Raw genomic sequence first — 20,042 nt, 5'->3', positions numbered from 1 at the left:
GTTGTGGGGTGCGGGTCAGACAGTTATCTTCCTCTCCCCAAGCCGCTGTGGCCCGGTTTCTGGTCCTGAGATGAATTGGTGTGAAGGCTTGGGCATTTTTTTGTTTGCTTCTAAAAATGCGACGAACAATAACAAAAGAAAGTACAGGGACGCAAACTGAACCAGCTTCTTGCGCGCCTACTTCCTCCCTGGGTGGCTCCCTTCTGGACGGCACCGCCTCCGGTGTCCTAGCTCTGTGTAGGAAGAGCCCAGTCTCTTCGCCATTGACGTCCGCTTCCTGGCACCAAGAGCAGGGCCCGCTTCTGGAACAGCGCTTCGCAGGCGAGTGCAGCCGCTCAGGAAGCCACAGAAGGGGCCAGCCTGGGGCCCTCCCCTTTTTCCAGACCACCGGGAAGGGTGGCAGTTGGAGACACCGGAAGGACTCCCGTCTCCCTTTACCCACATCCTCTCCCAAGGAAAGGCCAGACTGGGGTGGTGGAACAAAGGCGAAAATCGGCCTAGGAGCCCCACCGAGGTGTCGGGGAAGGAGGGCAGTGGGGTGGGGCCCGGTCGGCTACCCGAGTCCATTTTCCAGCCAGCCCAGCCACGTAAAGCCCGGCACCGAGCCGGAAGTTGGGCGGCAGGAGGCTGCAGGCAGTGCCCCCTCTGTGGTCCAGGAGGTCAGAGCTAAGTACCGGCCCCGGGCTCCTCTCTGGGAAAGGGGTGGTCCTGGAGCCTGCTGCCAGGGTGGGGATTTGTTTTGGCCAGGAGGGACCTACGTGAGTGGGGGCTGGCGGAGAGCTCTGTAGGAGCTCTAGTTCCAGCAGCAGGGCGGACAGCAGCGGTGCTCCTGGACTAGGGGTATGTGGTGGAGTGGCATGAGGGTGGGTTACCTGGGCCGGGGGCCGCGTGTATCTGCTCCAGAAAACCTGCTGCTCCGAGGAGCATGCTGGCTTCCATTGCGAGCACTGTAATATGGCCTCTTAATGAGAAGGCGACAGTGAACCAGAACCGAGAAGCTCCTTAGTACAGAAATCTCCAGCCTCCACCATGCTCGTGGCTTTTTCACTAGGTCCTACCAGGCTGGCTTTGTGTGTGAGGGGGACAATTGAATAAAACTAAAGGTTAAAACTAAGACTCCTGTGCAAACTAATGCATAACACTCTCTTCTTTTTTTCTTTATTTGCAGTAGTCTCCTTTGTCAGTCACAACGTGGAAAAGAAACCAACCAGATTTCTTTGCTCTGGGAAATAGTAACCCTGACGAATATACCTGCTTGCAGGGACAGAGGTAAACTACAACACATTTCCCTACATAAAAAACAAAACTAAACAACAAGAAACCCACCCAATTTCTTTAGGCTGAGAACCTTTCAAATTTGAACTCTGTGTAGAATGTATGTGTTCCCATGTTTAGAGCACACCCTCATGTGACCTTTGTTCTTTCATATTTTATCAAAACTCAAAAAATGCATTCCAGACTTGGGTATTCTTTATGAGGCAATTACCTGAAATATATTATAACCCAAATATTTATACCGCGATGGAAAAGAGAGGCGTCAGCTTAATCTCCTTTTTTATATTGTTATTTTCCTTCTCCTGTTTTCTGACTATGTAATAGCTATTCTAAAAGGAGAATTTCATTTCCATAACAATTCCCTCTGCTAGAATTTGATGGAGCTGTCTTGCACAATGAGAAGGTACATTTCTTTAGGCTTTCTTATCTTTCTCTAAAAATACCTTCTATTTTTGTACCAGCTGATGTACTAAACCTCTCTGCTAAGTCCTTCCACAACACCAGGTCATTCTGTTCATTTTCTACATTTATGATAAGTTGGGTACCTTGCCTCATTTCTGCTACAGCTTTTGTTCAGATATGCCGACTTCCATGAAATTGCTTTGTAGCTATTACCCTGTGTAATACTTAGCTTTGCTCTTCCTTGAAATTATAGGTCAATAGTCCAGCTCTCTTATAGGACCTTTCTTGGTTAATACACCTTGCTCTAACATAACACTTTAAATGTATTTACAGTTTTCACAGTATTTGTGCACATATGTAATGAAACCACATATATTTAGATAGTTTAGCAGTTTATAAGATTGTCACACATTACTTAAACTTTACAAGAACATTATAAAGGTACTGTAAAAATCCTTACTCTGTGAAGGTTAAAACTAGTGCTTGAATCTAGGTACTTAGAAGCAAATTCAATGTTCTTTTCATTTACTGGAGAGCCTGTTAAAATTGTAAAAATTATATAATTTAAAAAGGGATTTAGACAGCACATGATCAAACTTCTCCATTTTGTTAATTAGGGCACTAAATTTTTGACACACTTCCTGGATAGTGTAAGATCTAAGAATTGGGAAACTAAGATCCTGTGCCTAGCTTGCTGTGTACAACTTAGAAATCTCCATTGGGGGGGAAGGTGTCAGTTTTTTTCACTTACAAAGTTAGGTACTTAGCTAGATGGTCTCTTAAAATGTTTTTAAGTCCAGTACTTCTATTTTATTCCTTCCCCATAACTATTATTGTCATAAGTTTCCTATATGTATTGGTAATACACGGACACATACTAATACTAGCTGCCTTAAATTGTTTTATATTTTAAACTTGGTTAGGTATGGTAAAGTGTGACTTGTTGATTTTTTATTAAGCTCTATAGAAGTATGGCTCTGTTGTAAGGTCAGGAACTACCTGGAGAGGTGGGGCACTTTCATACATCATTGATTATAGTTCATAAAGTGGTGTACCCTTCCTAGAGGGAATCACGGCAGTCTTTTCAATAGCCTTAAAAATGTTCATACTCTTTAACAACCTCCCCCCCACCACAATGAAAAACTTAAAGGTTGTAAATAATCAGAGCTGTGGACCAAGACTTTTCTACAAGATGTGCACTTAAGTGTTACGATACAAAAAAAATAACCAATAAGAAAGAGCTATTCATAAGGTACACTAGCATATTTTAGAAGGGTATATGATGATAGGAGAAACGCATGTGATAAAATAAGTGAAAAAAGTGGATACAAAATTGTGTAATGCTACCAGCTTTATTAAAATGTGTGTGCAAACACAAGATTGGAGGAACTATGCCAAAATAATATTGAAAGAGATATACCAAGCTAATAATATTGGTTATTCCTTGCTGATATAATTCTGAGTAATTTTTCCTTTATTTTCTCAATTTTGTAGCATGACAAATCACTTTCATAATTTAAGAAAAACATAAAAACTAATTGCATGGATAGCCTCTCCACTTTAGCATAGCATCAAATTTCTATGTCCTTTTTATAAGGCATTTAACCTTTTAGAGTAACTTTCTTTGTAGATGTGCTGTATTTCTGTATTTAGGGCAAGAATTGACTTTTGGCTTATATTTAATCTTAATAAATATCATAGAACATTGGATTATCCATTTTTGTTATTGAGGAAAGACACTGCCATTACCATTGTGTTGGCCTGGGACTCTAGAGACTAGAATGGTGCTAGAAGAATACAGTGCTATGCCCACCTCTTGCTACAGTTAACCAAATACAAGTGTTCTTTGATACACAGAATAGTTACATTCCAGTCAAGCCTTTTATAAAGGAAATTCCCATAATGTAAACTCTTTTTAATTAATTTCTATTATAGATGTAGATACATACATTTCTAAGGAAAAGTGGTATTAAAATTTTTGCTGATAGTTTATTGTCTTTCTGTGGCATAAGCACCATGAGTATATCCTACTTGGCAATATCTTGGCTTCCTATTTAAAACAGAGGAGCTTTTCCTTTTTCACCCTGCGTATTTGCAGTATTGAATATGAATGAGCAAGAAGTACCAACATAGTATACACATTGTAATATAGTCAACCTAAAAATTGCTTGGAGTTTGGCACCATTAGCTTTCAATTTGATATATTCTGTAGAATAAGATCATTCTACACTGAACAAACGGAACATTGTTCATACTAGTCGTCTCAGAAGTAAGTTATTAGTTAGTAGATGGTACTTATCAGTTATGTACTAAATACGTGTTTACACTTGGCACAGTATTACATACTGTGTAAATAATTTTATCTAGATAAATCTAGCTAGTTACCAACTAGCAGGTCTTTCTAGTTAATTCTGAAAACTAGAATTAACCTCAAATACAGAGCTAGATGATAGAAACTTTTAATAGATACCAACCTTTTGGGATAATAATTTAGGTAAATGATTGCCAAGTTTATGGTTGTAAAGAAGACAGTTTGTTTTAGGTACAAGAATTTGCCACCTTTATTTAAAACTGTTTTTCTGGGAGAAAAGAAACCAGACATTCCTGATTCATGCAACGTTTGCAGAGGTCAGTAATTCCAACTTAAATTAACTTAATTTGAACTCTTAACAGGTAAAGATAAATATCCGGGTCTGGTTGCTACCAAACTAGGAGCGTAATTTAGTCTGGATGTATGTTTTCCTCCAATTCAGATACTTGGTTTATTCAAATTGATTTCATCTCTATGTGAGAAAATGGGATTCATCATCATTTGGAGTCCACATAGATTTTCAGCAGTTGTACATAAATGGGGTAGGGATATCTGATCTAAAACCCTGTTGATTTAATGCTGCAGACTTACAGGATCATAGAATAATATCTTGAGTGAATATCAAATGACGTAGGGGAAAAGTAAAAACGAAAGAAAGATGAAGAGGATGGGGGATAGAAGAATGAGGAAATCAGATTGTACTCATTGAAACAATATGGGGAAGATGAGTTAGAATAAAGGAAAGAGTCAAGGCGAAATAGTGGTACAAAGAAAAGAATGAAGGAAAAGAAAACAATTTTTCTCAGTGGTCTGTACTGTTTAGGTAGTCATCTGGTTTTTGTTTTTGAGAATGTCACCTTAGTCCAAAAATGGAACTCTCTCTGAGAAGGTCGGCCTCCCAAGCTGGTTGACCTTGTGTACTAGCTTCATTATACCTTACCAAGAATCTGAGTAGAAATATCTTGAGTAAAATTTTAACTACTGCTGTCTTATATGGACACATAGTTAACTTTTATATTGTGTTTGCAACAGCCACATAACAATTAGATAGCTATTTTAGACACAGGATGTGATATATTAGTTTTAATACTCATTTTTTAAATATTGGAAATCTTAATCTCTCTTTGTCCTGTTTTGATCAGATAAGTTATGGAACAGTCTAAAAGCCAGAATGAAGTGTAATAATGATATAAGGTACTTAAAACAAAAACTTTGTAAATAATTTTCACATATTATTAGATACATTTCAAAACAGTTGTATAGTGAGGACAGAAACTAATATGTGTAAATGTTTTGTCAAAGGTTACAGACTGAGATCCAGACAAGTATGTTTTAGTCTCCTCACAGGCCTGGATCGAGAGATTTCCCATAATACATTTTTTAATTTATAAAAGATAAAATAATACTATAACAGATTAAGGTCTTTGTGGAGCTTGTCATATTTAACGTTTCTGCAGTTTTACTTCCTTAGCTCAGTATGGTTTTCTTCTAATTGGCCGCCCTTTTCAGTTTTTTCTTTTTTTTTGACAACTTTTTGTTGTGGAAAATTTCAAATATATGGAAAATTTTTTAAATACTATAATAAATATCTTTACCTACATTCAGTAGTTTTTTACTGGACCCTTATTATGTTTCAAGAAAGAGTTATTAGTGGATCTCATACTAAAATAGAATACAGTATATTACTTGAAAATAAAATTAGTGTGCTTGCAGGAAGTGATTTTAAAAAAAAAAAGGGTGATCCCTTGTATTCTAAACATTCTTCCAAGAGAGTATTGATGACTCTTATTTCAGTAGAGCAGGGGTGTCAAACTCATTTTTACCCGGGAGCCACATCAGCCTCGCAGTTGCCTTCAAAGGGCCAAATGTAATTTTATGACTGTATAAATGTAACTAGGGGCAAGGATGTGGTTGCTGCCACCGGATAGAAACAAGGTGCCGGATAAAACAAGGTGGAGGGCTGGATTTGGCCTGCGGGCCTTGTGTTTTCCACCTTTATAGTAGACCTTCACATAATTTAGTTTTGTCTGTGAAATGAATTTCAATGTTTGTTATCCAGTTAGTTGTTAGGTATTTGGATATTTTTTTGAAATTCCAGAATTCAAAGATGCCTCAAAACAGGATGGGAATTTGGTTTATAATCCTAAGACATAAAGTATAATATATTGGCTTTTGTTTTTGTTCTCTAAGGGGAGTTGGAAAGAAATCATGGGTAGTATTTTGAACAACTTTATATTGCTGTCAACAAATGAAATTTAAAGGTTTTATATGGAATTTTCTTTTAATAAACAGGTTTTTATTAAAATTAATTTCCACTTAAGAATGAATAAATGAGCACCTTTTATGTTGTAATTATTTTGGGTTGATCATTTGAAAACAAAGGACTTGTGGAGGGAGAAGTCCAATACACACAGATTAGCTTTTACTTCAATTTTATGATTCCTCTCCTTTGCAAGTATTGGCTATTTATTTATTTATATATTTATTGGGGAAGGGAGGGAGGAAGAGGGAGAGAAACATTGATCGATTGCCTCCTGCACGAGCCCTGACCAGGGACCAAACCTGCAAGCTTTCCTTTGCAGGACGATGCCCAACCAACTGAACCACAGCAGGGAGGGGCGGCTTTCCCATTTTTTAATAGTTTGGTTGTTGTGTTTCAGTTCAGATTTGTAGGGACTGTTGATGCTATATATCCACTCTGTGGATATGTAGGCTTGATAAAGCAGTTTTCATAGTTTTCCCTGAGTGCAGCTACCTTGAAAATTTGCTTGAAACTAAATCTGTGGTGATGTTATACAACTGTGCATTTGTCAAGACTCATAGAACTGTATACATCTGGACTGGATTTTTACTTATATAAATTTAAAAATGTATTAACTATAAATATGTCAGGAAAATGCAAAAACCAGAGAGGTGGTAAACAACAAAGTATGTATTTGTTTACTTCTTTGTTGGTATAAAACTTGAGAAATTTTTATTGGGAAAACATTTTGGTGCTTCAAAATTGAGACCTTTTTAGTATTGAGAAACACAGTCAAAGGAAGAAATTAATCTTGGAAAATTTGTTTGCCTTTATACACTTAATTTGACATTGGTTAAGTCCAAGTTTTATGACTGAACAATAATATTGTTTACATAGTTTCTTGACATTAGTAGAGCTTGATTTCTATATTGGGGAAAAATTTGCTGCCAAAAGAGGAGCTACGCATACTTTAGTTTCTTCAAGAGTAAGCTTTATTGATTTCTTCAGATTTGTATGTGTTAGCTACACTTTAAGAAAAGGATCTGCCTTGGCTGGTGTGGCTCAATGGATTTAGCACTGGCTTATGAACCAGAAGGTCACTGGTTAGATTCATGGGCCAGGTCCCTGGTTGGGGGTGTGCGAGAGACAACCAGTTGATGTATCTTTGACTCATTGCTGTTTCTCTCCCTCTCTTTCTCCCTCCCCATCTCTCTAAAAATGAATAAATAAAATCTTTGGGAAAAAAAGGATCTATAAATTCCTTTACTGTGAAGCATACTCTGTGTAGTGAGACTAAAAAATCTTACTGTTGTCATTTAAAAGTTTTGAGGCAACAAACTTGCTGTGGTTTCTTGGATTAGGATGTTATGTCTCAGTTTTCTCTAAAAGTCAGCTGTGGTCACACAGTTTTATAAAGTTTTGAGTATAAAACTTAAGTGAAGAAGAGAAAATAAAACAGTGTTTAGCTTTTAAAGTGAATGAAAATTAGAATCTTTAAATTATAACCCAAAATTTGTATATTGTATTATTAAAAATAGTACAATAGGATCTGTCACAATTTCAATGCATTTTTTTTTTAAAGGGACTTTCCAAATAGTAATTTTTTCTCTCGTTCATTTTAAGAACTGTAAGTTGATTATGGCTTTGGGATGACTGTTTATTCTAAATTTTCCTGTATATGACATTTTTCCTCTTTACTTTTGATCATACTAGATTACCTTAAAATTCTTTTTGGCTCCTCTTGCAGTATCCTCAGTTTTCTTCAAAGTTTCTCTTTCCCTTGGGCGCCCTTTTTTTCCTCCTTATCCCAAGCATGCATCCTTTGTTTTTTTTTTAATTAATTTATTTACTTACTTACTATTTATTTACTATGTTTTGCAAGGATAAGTTAGGTTTGCTTTATTGAATGCTGCCCTCACTACTTTTCTATTTTTATTGCCTACTCCAAAATCTAGCCTTAGCATAGAATTCTTAGGTAAAAGTTGGTAGCAGTGGAAGTGATAAAGTGTAGAACAAGGCTAGAATTGGAGGCTATTCAAAAGTGTTCCTTCTCTGTTCTAGAAAGTCAGTGTTTTACAGCCACTTGATAGTTTCTCTTGGCATACCAGTCTTCATAGCCATTCTCTTCCCAATGTTTTTCAAAGATTGTGTGATTACTTAATGTCACAATTTTTTAGAAAAATCAGCTCATCACATATTTGCCATGATACTAAATTTGACAGAATAATCTTTAATTATATATATATATCCTGTATCTCTCACAATTTAATATAAAACCATAAACTAATTAGCCCTGCAAGCTCAGCTTATCTTTTAAATACTATTTATCTTCTAGATTGTAGCTCTAATTGTAACTCTTAAAATTATTGTTAAGAATTATTTACTTATTTTATATTATAAGATGGGCTACATATTATTACACTCTATATTTTATTACTTCGGTGATAACAAGATATATGTATATACGTATATTCCTAAGTAAAACTGAGTGAGGACACTTAGCACTATTTTGGTTTTAAAACTTAAAAATAGAAGTTTTAAAATGTACATTTAAAAATAATAAACTTATATTGAGAACTGGTATTATTTAGATCAGCGATCTCAAATATTTTGGTCTCAGACCCAATTACATTCTTAAAAATTGAGGATCCCAAGAGCTTTTGTTTACATGTGTACAGTATTTTAAATGAAAATTGAGAAAATTTTTAAGATACTAATTTTAAACAAGGATAAATCTATTATATGTTAACAAATAATTTCTGAAAAATAACTTTTTTGAAACATTAGTGGGAGGAGTGGCATTGCTTTACAAATAGATCTCCTTAATGAATTACTGTTTAACAGAAAACATCTGGAGTCTTTATCTGCCTCTGCCTTATACCTGTTGCAGTTAAGTTATTTTGGCTGAAATATACCAAGAAAATCAAATCTGGCTTTGCACAGATGTGTAGATGTTGAGGGGAGGAATATTTTAATAGCCTTTTCTGATAACTGTGGATCATCTTTGATATTATACCAAAATTTAAAGGTAGTTGCAGTATAGAACCTGAAGTCATATTTTTGAACATACTGGTCTTTCTTTCGATCTTTTTTACACATGCATGATTTATAGCATGCATTGGTGATTTGAACCAGTTTGTTCACTGTGTTATGTAGATCTCCAAATCTCTTTGTATTTTATTATATACTAATTCACCCCCCCCCCCAAAAAAAACCCCCACATTTATAAATATCACCACTTATCTCATTAGAAAAGTCTTTGATTAATGGGAAGCTGTCAGTGTCCTAAGTGGCAAACAGTGTTTTCCAAAAGTCTTGTTTTCACTCAAAGACTCAAATTTTAGCAATGGCAAGAAATACTGTCATTTTTTTCTTGACGTGACAAGCTCCTTTTTTTGTTTCCAGGAAAATGTCTGCCAGATACCTAATCTGAATTGTCATGGTTTAATTATTTGTTCTGTCCATGACAAAGGCAGGTGGTTCATTTCAGCCTGCAACTCAGTTACATAAGTGTTTTTCGTCCCAGCATTTTCTCCTCATATGTGGCAGAAATGTTTGTTTACTTTCTATTTTGTCACACAGGGATCAAGATTTAATAAAGTGAGTAATTCTTACTGCTTCATTAAGAACATTCTTGCCCTGGCTGGTGTGGCTCAGTGGATTGAGTGCTAGACTATGAAGCAGAGGGTCGCTGGTTTGATTCCCAGTCAGGGCACATGCCTGGGTTACTGGCCAGTTCCCCAGTAGGGGATGCAGAAGAGGCAACCACACATTGATGTTTCTCTGCCTTTCTTTCTTCCTCCCTTTCCCTCTCTCTAAAAAGAAATAAAAATATATATATAAAAAAGAACATTCTTAAATAAAATTGGCTATCCCCAGTTTGATGTGGTGATGAAAAATGTGGACTAATAGTACAGTTCGGTACTATGTAGTGCCTTGTGTGATTTCTGCTGAGACTCCAGCAGTGTCTGCTCATCATTGCTTTTACAGTGCAAATGATTAACATGGTGCCAAACGCAAGGAGCATCCCAATATTATGAAAATAGTATTAACCTCATGATGCCCTGGAAGAGTCTTAGGGAAACCCAGGTTTTTGCCTACTAGGTTTTGAAAACTGATGCTCTGGACAGTGTAAGGTGGCTTTGATTACTCTCCTGGTGGCTTAAAAAAAAAAACTCATTTAATTTTCTAGGGAAGAATGAATGGCAGCTTTCTCATTTTATTTTTTCACCTGTGGTTGTTAATTGTAATTTTGCCTTTGAAATAGAAAAGTGCCATTTTTAAATAAAAGTCTGCATGAAAGCATATGCTTGGATTTATATTTCTGTGCTGTTTAAATACCACATTTTTTAATTGTGGGCCCAGACTAAAGAGCTCATTCTCTTCAGACACTGAATAGCTTTGTCTCTAAGACAGCTAGTAGTCAGCTCTCTCTCTTTTAAAACAATCAATTGGGTGCTGCTGGCTCAACTTACAATTGTCTTAGTCCTAACCCTGTCTCAGCCAAAGACTGTTGTTGGAAAGTCCACACAAAGGCCTATGTACAGGGAGCCCTACTAATAAGCAGTGTGTTCTAGCCTCAGCAGATTAAATCTGCTTTGGTGTGCATTCCCTTCCCAAATTTCTCCTTTAATCCCTTTGTTTGCCTTGTTTCAGTGAAAGGTCATTTTTAATATCTATGAAGATAGTTTCTTCTAATTACTACATAGTGCAAGTGGAGGATTACTAGAGTAAAATGAAATGTTTATTTCTCTATGGTAGGATGTGATGGAGCTGCTTGAAGAAGATCTTACGTGCCCAATTTGTTGCAGCCTGTTTGATGATCCTCGAGTTTTGCCTTGCTCGCACAACTTCTGCAAAAAATGTTTAGAAGGGATTTTAGAGGGGAACGTGCGGAATTCATTGTGGAGATCACCTCCATTCAAGTGCCCCACTTGCCGGAAGGAAACTTCAGCTTCTGGAGTCAATAGCTTGCAGGTTAATTACTCCTTGAAGGGTATTGTGGAGAAGTATAACAAGATCAAGATCTCTCCCAAAATGCCTGTGTGCAAAGGACACTTGGGGCAGCCTCTCAATATTTTCTGCTTGACTGATATGCAGCTGATCTGTGGAATCTGTGCTACCCGTGGTGATCACACTAAACATGTCTTCTGTTCTATTGAAGATGCCTATGCTCAGGAAAGGGACGCCTTTCAGTCCCTCTTTCAGAGCTTTGAGACCTGGCGTCGGGGAGATGCTCTTTCTCGCTTGGATACCTTGGAAACTAACAAAAGGAAATCTCTACAGTTGCTGACTAAAGATTCAGATAAAGTGAAGGAGTTTTTTGAGAAATTACAACACACATTAGATCAAAAAAAGAATGAAATCTTGTCTGACTTTGAGACCATGAAGCTTACAGTTATGCAAGCCTATGACCCAGAAATTAACAAACTCAACACCATCTTGCAGGAACAACGAATGGCCTTTAACATTGCTGAGGCCTTTAAAGATGTGTCAGAACCAATCATATTTCTGCAGCAGATGCAGGAGTTCAGGGAGAAAATAAAAGTAATCAAGGAAACTCCTTTACCTCCCTCTAATTTGCCCACAGGCCCTTTAATGAAAAATTTTGATACCAGTCAGTGGGAAGACATAAAACTAGCAGATGTAGATAAACTTTCTTTGCCTCAAGACACTGGCACATTCATTAGTAAGATTCCCTGGAGTTTTTATAAGTTATTTCTGATAGTCGTTCTGTTTGGCCTTCTCATTTTTTTCAGTCATGCTATATTCCTAGAATGGTCTTTATATGATGAACTCTCAACCTGGAAAGACCATCTTTCACACTTCAGTTCCTATTTGACTAAATCACCTGATTTTGTAGAACAATCAGTTTTTTACTGGGAACAGATGACGGGTGGGTTTTTCATTTTCAGTGAAAGATTCAAGAATTTTACTTGGGTGGTGCTGAATAATGTGGCAGAATTTATGTGCAAATATAAATTACTATAAAATCTGTTTCAAGTGCATAGTTTTCGTTTGTTAGGCATTTATTAAAGAACAGAGTAGGTCCAAAAGTGTTCCTTTCAAAAATAATGTCTTAACACACGTTCTTCAAATTAGGTAGCATAAAGGTAAGAGTGAAATTTAATAGTACAGTCCTGAACTCTCCTACCTTTTAAAGAGTACTTTTGAAATAGGCATCTTACCCCTTAATATTGATTGCATTTATGCTGTGTCAAAAGAGGTGAGAGAGCACATGATCTAATATTGTATTGATGAGATAATGTAATAGTGATTTTTGACTTAAGCATGTAATAAAGATTACTATTGTGAAGCAACTTTTTTTGAGTGAACATTCTTTTAAAAATAACAGGTGCATTGAAGTTCCAGATTTATATACCAAAGGTTGATTTTTGCTAAAGTGTAAATCTTGTGATAAGTGTACATTTTTAAGAGGGTAGAGATTTCAGCTTGCCTATTTCTCCTTACTATAAATTTATCAACAAAGGAATTTGGTGATAAACTACAGAAATGTTAGATGGCTATACAAGCAAAGGCATAGGATTTTTTTTTAAAGAAGTCTAATTTGGCAAAAGCAGGAAATGCAAAAGCCTTTTTAATGATAGCTAAGTATGTGTTGTCCCAAAGTATCATGACAACTGTACAACCAACTACCCACTTAAAGAATTTAAGAGTAGCTCTGATTGGATGATGCAGTTGGATGGAGTGGCATCCCCCATACCAAAAAGGGTTGCTGGTTTGATCAGGGCACATATGTAGGTTGTGGGATCAATCGCAAGTTGGGGTGTATATAGGAGGCAGCCGATTGGTGTTTCTCACTTTGATGTTTATCCCTCTCTAAAAATCAATGAGTAATAAGACTAATTTGACAATAGATGAAACAATCCATTGGCTACTATAAAGTACAGTCACCATTAAACATTAATGCTGTCCTGTCTGTTCACATGAGGTAAAAATGCCCTATCCCCCAAGAAGTAAAAAAACTTAATTTCTTTGTTTAGAATTTAGATGAAAACAAAAGTAACCTTATCTTAGAACTGCTCTCTAGTATACTTTATATCTGTCATGGAACATGATTTTTCTTTGAAAGCCCAAAGTGTCTTTATCCCCCTCCTTTAATTTGGTTGACAGGAGATATTACAAGGGGAACAGGAAAAAAAAGATGGCAACAAAATTTAAAATACAAAAGAATCATTCTAGTTATAAGAAGAGTCGAGTTAAGCTGCTAGTACAGGTGATAGCTGTCTCATCCTTAACTGACAATTTGTGATTGAAATTGCTAAAGGTATCATAAGAAATGACAATGTTTTTCTGTACATTGTAGATAGAAGATCTGCCATGAGAACTTACAGTAGATAGGTCTGGGGAGAGGGAGGGCTTTGGTGTTCCTAGCTTTTTTTTTTTTTTTTAAATTTTTATTGTTACTCAATTACAGTTGTCTGCCTTTTCTCCCCATCCCTCTACCCTACTCCAGCAAGCTCCCTCCCCTGCTTCCACCCTCACCCTTGGATTTGTCCATGTGTCCTTTATAGTAGTTCCTGAAAACCCTTCTCCCCACTATCCCTTTGCCCCTCCCCTCTGGCTACTGTTAGATTGTTCTTAACTTCAAAGTTTCTGGTTATATTTTGTTTGCTTTTTTCCTCTGTTGATTATGTTCCAGTTAAAGGTGAGATCATATGGTATTTGTCCCTCAGTGCCTAGCTTATTTCATTTAGCATAATGCTCTCCAGTTCCATCCATGCTGTTGCAAAGGGTATAAGCTCCTTCTTTCTCTCTGCTGCGTAGAATTCCATTGTGTAAATGTACCATAGGTTTTTGATCCACTCATTTGCTGATGGGCACTCAGGTTGCTTCCAGTAGCTGGGATTATACCCTAAGAATCCTGAAACACCAATCCAAAAGAACCTATGCACCCCAATGTTCATAGCAGCACAATTTACAACAGCTTTTTTTTTTCTTTTTAATACAGGTTTACAATAGCTTTTCATGGAGAATTTTTTTTGTGTGGTATACAGGAAAGGGATCTACAGGGTCTGGTACAAAAAACCCCCCTATTTATTACAAAATCATAAACATGTAATTCTGTAACAACAATACCACATCAAGCACACTATATGACATTTTAGGTGAAATGTCCAAATTAAAATATAAATTATTACACCCATATTATTACCCTACCAACAGTACTCAAGCAGGCCTTACTTCTACTGGACCCTATATTTGACATCTATCCTTACATATATTGGCAGTTATCCTTAAACTATCCAGTTTCTCGTGGGTTTAAAAAAATTATTATTTTTTTGTATACTGCGAGATCCCAAGCAACTCAAATTTCAAATACAGCTAAGGATACACTATTTGCTTAACAGTAGTTACTGGAAATTTAGGGCTCTTTTTTTTTATTTTTATTTTTTATTTCTCCCTTCCACCTATCAGTCATGCATAACTAGTAACATTTATGGTTATAGTCTGATTTAAAAGTTCCTAAGACTGTGGCTGATAGTTTGTAGCCTCTAGTCTGAAGTAAGAGAAGAATGAGTGGCCAGGAACTGGTCATTTTGAATGTGGGAGGGAAGAAAATCCCCAGGTTTTCTGCCATAAAGCAGTTTCCTGCCTCTAAGTTGACAGGAATGTTAGACGGTGAGACCAAGAATTCAAGAAGACTGGTGGCCAGGTTTTTGTAGACAGAGATGGTAATTTATTTAGTTTCATCTTAGATTTTTTTTGAGAACTCAGTGGCATATATTACCCACTGCTTTTCCAGACTATGTTAGGCTTCAGAGAGAGGTGTTTTTCTATGAACTTGATCCTCTGGTTGATCTCTTAAACCAAAAACACCTGCTACAGCCAAGACCCGCTCTTGTGGAGGTGCATTTCCTAAGTGGAAACACTTAAGCTCTTTTCAGGGTGGTTGGCTCTTGCAGCAGAAACAATTGAGATGCTAACTGGGGGATTACAATGTTTATAGAACAACCTTCAACACCAATCTTTTGTAGTAATCCTTGCCTTCCTCAGATAATCTTATTTCCACTGCCTTCAAAAAGACCTTTCTATGCCCTGGTTTTGCATGAGGCTCATATAGCAGTACTGATAACTAAATTGTAGTCAGGTATTTTGTACTTTGAAACATCTTCTATACCAGTTCTTGATGTTTCCCCCTCAAAACTGAAAGTTTCTCATGTCTGAAACTTTTCTTGGAAAAAATGATGACTCAATGTTTTGTGGTAACCAGAACAGTTGGGTAGAATGCCCAGATAACTATTGTCAAAATTGGGATGCTTTTCAGAGTGAAAGAGGTATTGTTGTTATGTGGGACAGTAGGAATAAACCAAACTGTCCAGGGAAATCTGGGCTGTGGTCACTAAAGTTGGAGGAAATAATTTTATAGATGATCCATTCACTGCTAATGAATTTGGCTTAGGAATGAATCCCTTCCCCCCCCCCACCCCCCGCACTCCCTGCCCCAGGAGATTCATTTGGTGGCTGTCACAGGGAAGGCTCAGTAGTTTGTCCTGATCTTACATTTTATATACATTTGCTTTTTCAGGCCTTATGATTTGACTACTAATTTTCCTCCATCCCACTTTATTTTTTGTCCCATTTTTTCCCTTGTCCCCCTCTGCCCTGTTGCCCCTTTCCCTCCAGCAATCTCTGCCTGCCCCCCTTAGTTCATGTCTGTGGGTTGTGCATTAAGTCCTTTGGTTTCTGTATTGCCTATACTGTTCTTAACATCCCCCCTGTCTATTTTTTACCTACCCCATTATGCCTCTAAATCTCTGTATCTCCTCCCCCATTCTCTCCCTTTCCCCTCCCAGCTGATAACCCTCCAGATGATCTCCATATCTATGATTCTGTTCCTGTTTTAGGTGTTTGCTCATTTTTTGTTTTGGTTTTTTAGATTCAGTTGTGAGTTTGTTGTCATTTTAATGTTCAGAGTTTTGATCTTTTTCCTAAAAAAGTCTCTTTAACATTTCATATAATAAGGGCTTGGTGATGATGAGCTCCTTTAGCATTACCTTGTCTAGGAAGCACTTTATCTGTCCTTCCATTCCAAATCACAGCTTTGCTGGATAGAGTAATCTTGTAGGTCCTTGCTTTTCATCACTTTGTATCATTCTAGCCAGTCCCTGCAAAGTTTCTTTTGAGAAATCAGCTGATAGTCTTATGGGAACTCCTTTGTAGTTAACACTCTGCCTTTCTCTTGCTGCTTTTAAGATTCTCTTTTTATCTTTAATCTTTGGCATTTTAATTATGATGTGTCTTGGTGTGGACCTGTTTGGGTCCAACTTGTTTGGGACTCTGTGCTTCCTGGACTTGTATGTATGTTTCCTTTTCCAAATTAGGGAAGTTTTCTTTCATTATTTTTTCAAGTAAGTTTTCAATTTCTTGCTCTTCCTCTTCTCCTTCTGGCATCCCTATGATTTGGATGTTGGCCCTTTTGGAGATGCCCCAGAGTCTTCTTAAACTCTCCTTGTTTTTTTGAGTTTGGTTCTTGTTTTGTTCTGGCTAAATGTTTATTTCTTATGTTCCAAATCATTGATTTGAATCCCAGCTTCCTTCCCTTCTCTGTTGGTTTTCTGTGTATTTTTATTTCCCTTAGTGGAGTCTTCATTTTTTCCCTTATGCTTTTGCCATATTCAATGAGATCTTTGAGCATTCTGTCCACCAGTGTTTTCAACTCTGCATCCAATAGTTTGGCTGTCTCTACATTGCTTAGTTCTTTTTCTGGGGTTTGTTCTGTGCCTTCATTTAGGCCATATTTATCTCCTGATTTTGTCAGACTCCCTGTGTCTCTGTACTAGGTAGAGATGCTCTGATTCCATTTTAGCACACTTTTGAAGTCATATGGGGTGGAATCTTTGGTATTCACCAGGATGGGGCAACGGGCAACCGTGCCTCTGTGTGTGGGGGAGGAGTCGGGGAGGGAACAATTCTGCTGCTGGCTGGCTGACTTCTGGGTGTTTGCCTGACCCTCGCCCTGTTTCTAGTCAATTCATTCACTTACCGTATATGACTGACGCCCCTCCAGCTGCTGTCCTGGTTGCGGTTCCCAGGGTGGGTGGGTTTGCATATGTATCAGAAGTTTCTTCTACTGTCCCAACTCTGCTGGGTTTACAGCCAGAAGTTATGTGGCTTTATTTTACTGGCACCGGAGCCCTGGGCTCTGAGGTCTGGCCTGGGGCTGGGCTTGCTCACTTTCAAGGCGTCCCCCTGATTTTTATCCACCACATGTGATTGTGGGTCTGCCCATTCTGCCTGCTTGCCTCTGCCATACCAAGTGATCTCTGCCACAACTCCCTGTCTTCACCCATTACCACCCATCTGGATGAATGTAGCTCATTTAAATCTTTGGTTGTCAGACTTCCATAGTTCCAGGTGTTTTTCCATTTTAAGTTAGTTGTGTTCCTTATGGTTGAGCAATGAGGCCAGGTGTGTCTGCCTACCTTCCATCTTGACCTGAAGTCCCACTTTATTTTTTAATGCCAGTAAGACAGATAAGATATATCCCATGGCAAATTTGGTATCCTTTTACATTTCTGGCACTCTTAGACACCTGAAAACATTGGGATAGGTGGACCAGATGGCAGCATGCGGCATTTGAGGTGGTCCTGGTAACAGAAGCCCATGACCAGGCTCAACAGTGCAACCTCGAGGCCTATGCCACGCAGCTGCATTCATTTGTTTTCTTTTGTGGCCACGTGGGTTGTGGCCTCCAGCAGCTCAGCCTAGACCTACAGAGGGTCATGGAGCCACTCATTGCCACCCGCCTGCAGATACGGAAGAAAAATTCTCTGAAGGATTGTGTGGCAGTGGCTGGGCCTCTTGGGGTCACCCATTTCCTGATACTGAGCAAAACGGAGACTAATATCAACTTTAAGCTGATGCGCTTCACAGGAGGCCCCACTTTGACTTTCCGGATCAACAAGTACACACTGATTCGTGACATCGTCTCCTCGCTGCACCACAACTGCATGCGTGAGCAGCAGTTCACCCACCCTCTTGGTGCCTTCTGGTGCCTCCTGGTGCTCAACAGCTTCGGCTTCCATGGCATGCACATGAAGCTTATGGCCACTATGTTCCAGAACCTGTTTCCCCTCATCAACGTATACCAGGTCAATCTGAGTATCATCAAGCGTTGCCTTCTCATCAACTACAACCCTGACTCCCAGGAGCTGCATTTCCGCCATATAGCATCAAAGTCGTTCCTGTGGGTGCAAGTTGTGGGATGAAGAAGTTTCTCCAAGAGAAGTTCCTCAACATGAGCCACCTGCAGGACATTAGTGAGTTGCTGGCTATGGGTGTGGGGCTGTTAGAGAGTGAGGCAGAGCATGATGGTGAGCACATCACAAAGCTGCCCCAGGCTGTCGTGGGGCATGGCAACATGCAGGTGAGCAGAGCCTTATGAGGCTTACAGATATTGGGCCTTGGATGATGCTGCAGCTTATCAAGATCCAGGAGGGTGTTGGGGAAGGGAATGTGCTCTTCCATAGTTTCATGCACAACACAGAGGCGGACTACAGGCCATACTGGCAGCCAAGGAAGAGAAGCTGCGGCTCAAGGCTCAGAGGCAGGACCAGCTGGCCCAGAATATCCAGCATAAGCAGGAACGGCGAGAGGCCCACAGGAAGAAGAGCCCAGCAGGCATGAAGTTGATGGGGATAGCAATGCTGAGGTGGCCGGGCAGCAGGAGGAGAAGGATGAAGCTGAGTATTTCCACCAGGCAGTGGGCGAAGAGCTTGAGGAAAACATGTTCCCAAAGGCCCAGTGGCAATGGCACACTGGGCCTCCAAGCAAGAAGTCGTGGGTAAAGCAGCAGAGGCCAGACCGTGGCAGTGACCAGTGGCCTCTAAAGACCAAGGGCAGGCCCTGGGGTCCTGGGCCAAGCTGGGGCCTCGAGGGGCTGCTCAAGACTGCAGCAGAGGCCGAGCAAAGCCACCTCAGAGAGTGGCCTGAACCTGAGTCTGAACAGCTGATGGAATGCCCCAGATTGGGGCCCCTGAAATGCTGCCCTGGGCTCCTGCCTGGGTGTCCAGGTGCAGCCCTCAGTTTCATAAAGGAGTTAGTTTCCCAACCTCCACTCTAATAAACACTGATTTCCCATGGAAGAAAAAGAAAAAGAAAACACTGGTATAGTCTGTCAGTATGTTAAGGATAGTTGCTCCTGAGTCAGTTATTCACTTTTTCCCTCTATTGTTCTTGGCTGAATCCTATGGCTAATTTCCACTCTGCTGTCAGGGATCTCTCCCCACATCTCTTAAATATATCTTAATGCTGTCCCACCATTATTTTACTAACTGAAAGTTGGATTCAAATTTCAGAAAGAAAAAAAGGTATGTATATGTTCTTTACTTACAGTATTTCAAATAAAATTATCTTTGGGGACTAAAGGTAAACAAATTATTTTGGGATATTTTCTTCAACAGAAGCAATCAGGAATGACTGATGTTTGCTCCTCCCACCACATACATACCCCTGGGTTTTGCAACTGGAGAACATGGGGCAGTATAATTCTTAACTTTGTATACTTACAATTTCCTGCCCTTCCAAAGAGGATGAAATGTCATTTTGGGAAAAGAGAGCCAGATAAATTAATAGGCTGATTATGAAGAAAAGTAAGACCCTCTCATTACCAAATGGTTTTATGATATCTCTATACATAACTTTCTTTTCATTGGGGGCACTAACATATTGGGTTGGCTGAAATGTTTGTTTAGTGTTTTCCAGACAATGCTCTCATAGTGTTGTCTTTAACTTTATTAGAAACAATATTGTTAGATTGTATTTTGACAGCTGTCATATCAGCATGCA

General features: G+C 38.7%; 2 protein-coding genes and 1 pseudogene across 7 annotated transcripts; all 3 read left to right on the top strand.

The window, feature by feature from the left end:
• The first annotated feature begins 31 nt into the window (after positions 1-31).
• On the top strand, positions 32-12,550 carry TRIM13 (tripartite motif containing 13). 6 transcript variants are annotated; one of them, XM_045202831.2, is made up of 3 exons: positions 32-321; positions 1,172-1,269; positions 10,992-12,550. In XM_045202831.2, the coding sequence occupies exon 3, from the start codon at positions 10,998-11,000 to the stop codon at positions 12,219-12,221; it is 1,224 nt and encodes a 407-aa protein (XP_045058766.1). In that variant the 5' UTR covers positions 32-321; positions 1,172-1,269; positions 10,992-10,997; the 3' UTR covers positions 12,222-12,550. The 6 variants fall into 6 exon arrangements, with proteins under 6 accessions (XP_045058766.1, XP_045058757.1, XP_053772723.1 ...); XM_045202822.2 differs by having other exon boundaries at positions 1,169-1,269; XM_053916748.2 differs by lacking the exon at positions 32-321 and adding an exon at positions 362-514 and having other exon boundaries at positions 1,169-1,269.
• A 2,217-nt stretch (positions 12,551-14,767) lies between these two features.
• Positions 14,768-15,578, top strand: KCNRG (potassium channel regulator). The gene is given in 3 exon segments (XM_053916307.1): positions 14,768-14,873; positions 14,876-14,952; positions 14,955-15,578. Coding segments are annotated over 3 exon segments (399 nt in total). The 3' UTR covers positions 15,171-15,578.
• A 2,239-nt stretch (positions 15,579-17,817) lies between these two features.
• Positions 17,818-19,187, top strand: LOC112313361 (suppressor of SWI4 1 homolog pseudogene; annotated as a pseudogene).
• The last annotated feature ends 855 nt before the right edge of the window (positions 19,188-20,042 follow it).

This window comes from Desmodus rotundus, chromosome 13 (genome assembly GCF_022682495.2).
Source record: "Desmodus rotundus isolate HL8 chromosome 13, HLdesRot8A.1, whole genome shotgun sequence".
Classification (NCBI taxonomy): Eukaryota; Metazoa; Chordata; class Mammalia; order Chiroptera; family Phyllostomidae; genus Desmodus; species Desmodus rotundus.
Note: the sequence above shows the minus strand (reverse complement) of the source record. Positions and strands in the feature narration are given on the sequence as shown.

Bases quoted from the DNA above. Each gene is read 5' to 3' on its own strand.
- TRIM13 (XM_045202831.2), top strand. From the start codon at position 10,998: ATGGAGCTGCTTGAAGAAGATCTTACGTGCCCAATTTGTTGCAGCCTG.